This window comes from Hordeum vulgare, chromosome 3H (assembly GCF_904849725.1).
Source record: "Hordeum vulgare subsp. vulgare chromosome 3H, MorexV3_pseudomolecules_assembly, whole genome shotgun sequence".
NCBI classification, from domain to species: domain Eukaryota; kingdom Viridiplantae; phylum Streptophyta; class Magnoliopsida; order Poales; family Poaceae; genus Hordeum; species Hordeum vulgare.
Window position 1 is genome coordinate 618137976 of NC_058520.1, and position 5814 is coordinate 618143789.

The 5814-nt window shown below is 47.1% G+C and overlaps 1 protein-coding gene across 1 annotated transcript; it reads right to left on the minus strand.

Moving 5' to 3' along the window:
* Window positions 1-1117: 1117 nt before the first annotated feature.
* Window positions 1118-2458, minus strand: LOC123445738 (myb-related protein MYBAS1-like). The gene is made up of 2 exons (XM_045122771.1): window positions 2148-2458; window positions 1118-1988 (listed from the first exon to the last, which is right to left on the minus strand). The coding sequence occupies exons 1-2, from the start codon at window positions 2326-2328 to the stop codon at window positions 1330-1332; spliced, it is 840 nt and encodes a 279-aa protein (XP_044978706.1). The 5' UTR covers window positions 2329-2458; the 3' UTR covers window positions 1118-1329.
* Between the last annotated feature and the right edge of the window lie 3356 nt (window positions 2459-5814).

Genomic DNA, 5814 nt, shown 5'->3' on the forward strand with positions numbered 1-5814 from the left:
TAGGTAAAGAGGGATCTAGGTCATTTGAATATATATTATCTACACCATCCTGGAGGAGCAATATAATTAAGTGAAGAGAAAAGTGAGAAGATGAGGTTAGCATTAGTACCAGATATACAAGCTAGCTAAGCAAGAAGGTGCACCACTAAGAGCAAGAAAGAAACTAAAGTTTGTTTGTGATGAAGCACTAACTAGCCAGATTGAGTAAATTAGCAATGACCAAGATAATACTAGAAGTAATGCAACAAAGGTGGCAAACAAGTTGCTGCTGCTGGCTCCTTATCACACACACCATGCACCTAGCTTTTTGTCACCACCATTTTTAACTCTATGCTCCCTTATCACAACCACCTGGACCTCTCCTTAATATTTTTTTAGATTCCTTCAGAACTTTACTTGCAACTTGCAACCACTGATCACCCACTGACGAGCCCTGTCCCTATCTCAGAGAGCAGTATTGCAGATCATCGATCAGAGCAGTGCTGCTGTTTGAGATCACGCAGGGGATCCATTTGGAATTAACCGGTTGAGATTGGAGCATGAGAAGGATGTATAGGAAATATTTATTCTGGATGCAAGATGGCTAGAGAAAGTAGGACAGGGACAGGAACGATCAGATGATCATCTTCAGGTCAGCATCTTCACATGTTACGTGCTCTTGTGAACCTCTCCAGGTATAGGAATTAGAGGCTGAAATAGAAAGGTAGCAGAGGTTCTAGTGAGTTCTTGAAGCAATTATTTGATTCTGGGTATCAGAATTGATTGATTGATTAATTGATCTTGGAATACATTTCTTATCGGATTCTCTTTAATTATGAAGTACTTGATGGAATATGCTAATTCCATTTATGCAAATAACGCCGGCCTTTATTTTTGATATCCGGAATTAAATGTAGGGCATAATTCGGCATCAACGTCATGAATGAATGAACATATTGTGTGTGTATATATCGTACGTACAAAACAAATACATCAGAATAAATAGATTGAGGTGATATACTTATGGTGGTCAAATCTTTATTTCTTTACAAAGTCCATCTGAATTCTCAAGTCAGTGGCAAATTCTCAAGTGCTAGTATATATATAGTACAGCAGCTAGTAGCCTGTTACACATTGCTAAAGCATTAAAGAGATATTAAAAATTATCATAATACAAATAATAAACTACATGCATATGTGTAGTTATTACTCTATCATACATAGACATGGATATTACATGTACAAAAGCATAAATCCGAGTACATATCAAGACGCATGCACGTAAGCATCTTCAGCTAGTTGGCATCTACTGTAGTTGACTAAGCAAAGATGGATGGTGTATGAAAAGGTTCATGAGGCACCGGCGACGGCGAGCATCTTCTTGTACTCGACCTCGTCGTCGCCTATCCCCCAGAGCGAATCCGAGCAGCAGTAGTCCCACACCGGCGATGAAGGCGGCGGGACGATCATGGACGGCAAGGCGGTGGCTCCCCAGGCGTAGGAATCGAGCATGGCATCGTCGTTCCAGAGCAGGTGGCTGTCCATGGCGCCGACGCTGGTGTAGAAGAGCTGCTGTTCCGCCGCCTGTTGTTGTTCCTGGCAGCTGGCCGCGGTCTCTTGGTCGTGGTGGCCGTGGCCGTGATGATGTGAGTGGTTGTCGTTGTCGGTCGTTGAAGAGGAGGAGCTGGAGGTTGTGGCCGGAGACGCCGGCGACATGGACGTGGACGTGGTCGTCGTGGAGGCTGAAGCAGCGGAGCCGGAGCCGTCGGCGGCGGCGACGGCGCGAGTGTCCTTGTGGAGCTTGCGGGTATGTGTGCGCCAGTAGTTCTTGATCTCGTTGTCGGTGCGGCCCGGCATGGCCTTGGCGATGCGTGACCATCGGTTGCCCCAGCGGGCGTGGAGGTCGACGACGAGGCGCTCCTCGTCGGGCGTCATCCGGCCGCGCTTCAGGTCGGGGTGGAGGTAGTTGACCCACCGGAGGCGGCAGCTCTTCCCGGTCCGGTTGAGACCTGTAGGCAAGGCAGAGACAAGAGCAAGAGGTGCCGGTGGAGGGCGAGAGCGTTAGCACACAAAAGGCCATGGCTACATCATATTTTGGTCCCATGCATGCCAGCATGCATCGCGCATGCATGCATGGCACGACATGGGTCACCCGCCACCTTGCAAACCTGACACCTTAGCCAAGAAATCCCAGCGGCGCTCGCCGAAGAGCCGCACGAACCACGCCAGCTTCATGTCCTCCTGCTCCGTCCATGGCCCCTTGCGGAAACCGCCCGGCGCAACCGCTTCATCCTCCTTCCCCGGCGACGTCGCCGTCGCCTTCGCCTTGGAAGCCTGCTTCATCTTCATCGATGGAGGTGTGAACGTAGGAGAGCTGGGCACCAAGGAGCTAGCTAGCTACGGACACTTTACTCGAGGAAGAAACGTATGGGAACGGAACGGAATGGAATGAAGGAGTCCACTTGGGAGGTGGTGTGGTCGACGGCAGTTTTATAGGCGGAGGGGCAGGGGCAGGGGCAGGTGAGGTCGCATCCATGGGCACACGTCATGGATCTACATGCTCTTAGCTTGCTTTTGCTTTCCTTCCGATTGGGGATAGAGGAAGAAGATAGCGATAAGCTGCCGGCCCGGCCGGCAAGTGGAGTGGAGGCTGATGTCAATGCACATCCATCACTTCACTAGTATATCAATCGCACCAGCTACTAGCGGAGGACGGAGAGTAGCACGGATGATGGATCCATCCATCGATATTTTTATTCAACGGGTCGCATATGTCGTCCTTGCTGATGATTGCCTCTTTTTACTAAGTACAACATCACCGATCATATATTCGTTTCGCCGATCCGTGCTAGCTAGCGGGCCCTCCCTTTTTCCAAGATCATATACTATATGCACACCATCACCACATGCACGCAGCACGCACACTCACGGTGCGGGAGACTATAGTTGCAGAGTCTTGGTTGGTAAATCACCACGCGTACCTCACTATCCAAGGGACGACGTCCCAACGAAAAAAAGAAACATTGTCCGTCTTTCTTCATTAGTTTGGACTTTTAGATGTATTTATTGTCTTAAGCATGAATCAAATATAACATACTGGTATAAGCCCCACAAGTTGATTACTGGAAAAAGGCTTTTGTCCTGCTTTATATATATACCACACCCTTCATTTCATAATGTAGTACATATAGATTTTTGTGCATAGTAAAATCTCATAAATTTGACCAAGTTTGTGGGCAAAAACATATAAATCTAAAATGCCAAACATATATCATTTGATTCATCCTAAGATGTACTTTCATATTTTATATAGTAAATATAAATAGTTTTATCTATAAACTTGATCAAAGTTTGTAAAGTTGTAAGCACTACAGTATGGAATGGAGAGAGAGTATAAAGCAACGATCACCACACAAAACGATGTAAACACCACAACTTACGCATCCAAGGCAAGATACATCGATGCTAAAGATCGGCAAATATCACCCCATACAACTCCAAGTAGACTACAGATGGACATTAAGCATCACTATAGAGATCCCTCAACCATGAACAAGCCACAACAAGGAGGCGAAGCAAAACACCCATGAATCATGGCCTACAATGTGGTGCCTTCGGGAACGACGCAACACCAAAGCATCGCCACCGTCAAACCAAAGATCAAAATATTTTTCACCAGAAGCATGACGAAGGACAAGGATCAAACACGAGAGAGGCTACAAGATAGTGAGAACGTCCACAAAGGCCACCTCCATCGACCTACCAAAAGCCAGACAAGGTTATCACCCTGGCAAGCATGTTCCGCTCCAACAGGGTGCGGCCAGTCATGAGAGCCACTAGCTCAGCGCACAACATTGTGGCTCCCATAATCAGGCGGCTGCCCTAAAGACAAGACACCCTAGATCCCTTCCATGGATATGGGCCATGCCGACTTCGTCGTATCCCACACGGGCCCAGTGCCTCATGAAGTTTCCCGCACTAGCCGCCACGCCATTGCACCCCATGAGAGACCAACGCCTCCAATCGTCCAGCTGTCCCTTGTGATTTCCCCCATCGCTCATGGGAGCGACGCAAAAGGAAGGGGAATCCTCTACCAGATTGTGACCACCACATGTGGAATTTCAGTTGTCCATCAGTATACCTGGCCATTCTTTGGGCTGGGCTAGGCTTTAGGCTAGGCCTAACCAAGCCCGATGAAGAAAACCCAAGCCCGTTGCAGAAAACCCAGGCCCGAGCCCGGCCTGGGAGTCTGGCCTAGAAATCAGGCCCAAGCCCAACCATCATCGTAAAAACCCTTTGGGTATTAGGCTTCAGGCCGGGCCTCTTCGCTAAATCATGGATATGCTTGGCCCAGGCTCGACCCCGACTTCAGGTTTGAAATATAGGCATAAGCCCAGCCCGCGGGCATCATCGGGCGGTCGGGTCTGGCTTTTTCGGGCTGGTCAACTGGGAGGCCCGGGCCGAGTGTAGTGCAACATGTGCCTCCGTCATAGGGCCCCCATTTGCATGGGGCCCCGATTTTCCAAACATCAGCACAGCCGCAGACCAGGACAGTAGGCCGCAAGTGCTTGCACCATGGGACATGGCGCAAGAAAAACAAGTCCTGCAAGATCTAGGTTCCAACATCGGGGCGACTTGGACATCGGCGTCTCTTCATGTGCAGCAATCATAAATTGATCCTTTCCTTAGGACGGCAAGACTAGGAATAATTTGAGATTGAAACTTACTTTCACCAGCCATCGCTTGAGGACACAAGGGTTGGCGACCCCATGAAGCTTTGACCATGAGTCTGTGAGTTCCGTTCCATCTATCAGTTTGAATATTGAACTTTGCCTTCCTGTTATACTTTGTTGGTTTGACTTTTCTATACTAGACGTCTATTGTTCTAAGATCAAAGCCATGTCTTGATGTGGAAAATCTGAATTTGGTTATCAAAATCTCAAGAAAAAATAAGGAACTTGGGATTTTGCTCAATATCTGAAAGGTGCTATGGGTATGTTAGTATTGAAAAGTCCCACGTGTCTTCCAATGGTCAGTAACTTTAGATTCACAAGTATCATGTGATAATCAATCACAAGTTCCAAGATTTAATTCCAAAGAACACATCAAATGCTTGTTGTTTAAGTAAAAACTTTGCAACCAAATAGTATTGAATATGTACGATTCTTGAAATTTCGGTAAGACATTACAACATATACAATACACTATTATTATTATACCTTTATAGTAAGGTAGGCCCATTTTTGAGTTTAGCACAGGGCCCCTGATTTTGCCGGTCCGGCCCTGTCAACTAGGTATCCCATGGCTAGGTATAGCTGAGCGATACCGACCATAGGAGCCCCTTGCTTGATCGGACTTGGCCGAGTTAGAAAAATATTTTGAGTCTAGTTATATATCGGAGAATATGATTCTTTTTAGTCCTCTTTCCTGCTACGGTGTGGAATCGTGACATAGGAACTTTAGTTCTACCCCTCTTCTCACTGAAATTTTTTAGGATCACACGGGTATTTTGAAACCTCTATGATGTCAGTGTGACGAAACTCTGTGCTTGGTGCATCCTGCTTGAATTTACTTTTGTTTGGGAGAGTAGAGCTCCAGGGGGTCCTCGACACACCGTTATTGTTCAGTTTCCTTATTATCTGGGATGAGGATGTTCGAAATTGCTTTAATACTATTTGTGGAACAAAGAGTGTGGTGGCACCCCGTACTGGGAAGCGGGACCACATGTACTGTCATGCTTAGTATTGTTGTGATTACGAGGGTCTGAGGTAGATGAGTTTCCGAGACCTCTTTTTCATAGGTGGCCTTAGAGAAGAACTTCAACTTGCTCTCGTT

Bases quoted from the DNA above. Each gene is read 5' to 3' on its own strand.
- LOC123445738 (XM_045122771.1), bottom strand. From the start codon at position 2,328: ATGAAGATGAAGCAGGCTTCCAAGGCGAAGGCGACGGCGACGTCGCCG. The intron at 1,989-2,147 runs GTTTGCAAGGTG...CCTTGCCTACAG, and splicing joins TTTCTTGGCTAAGGTGTCAG to GTCTCAACCGGACCGGGAAG.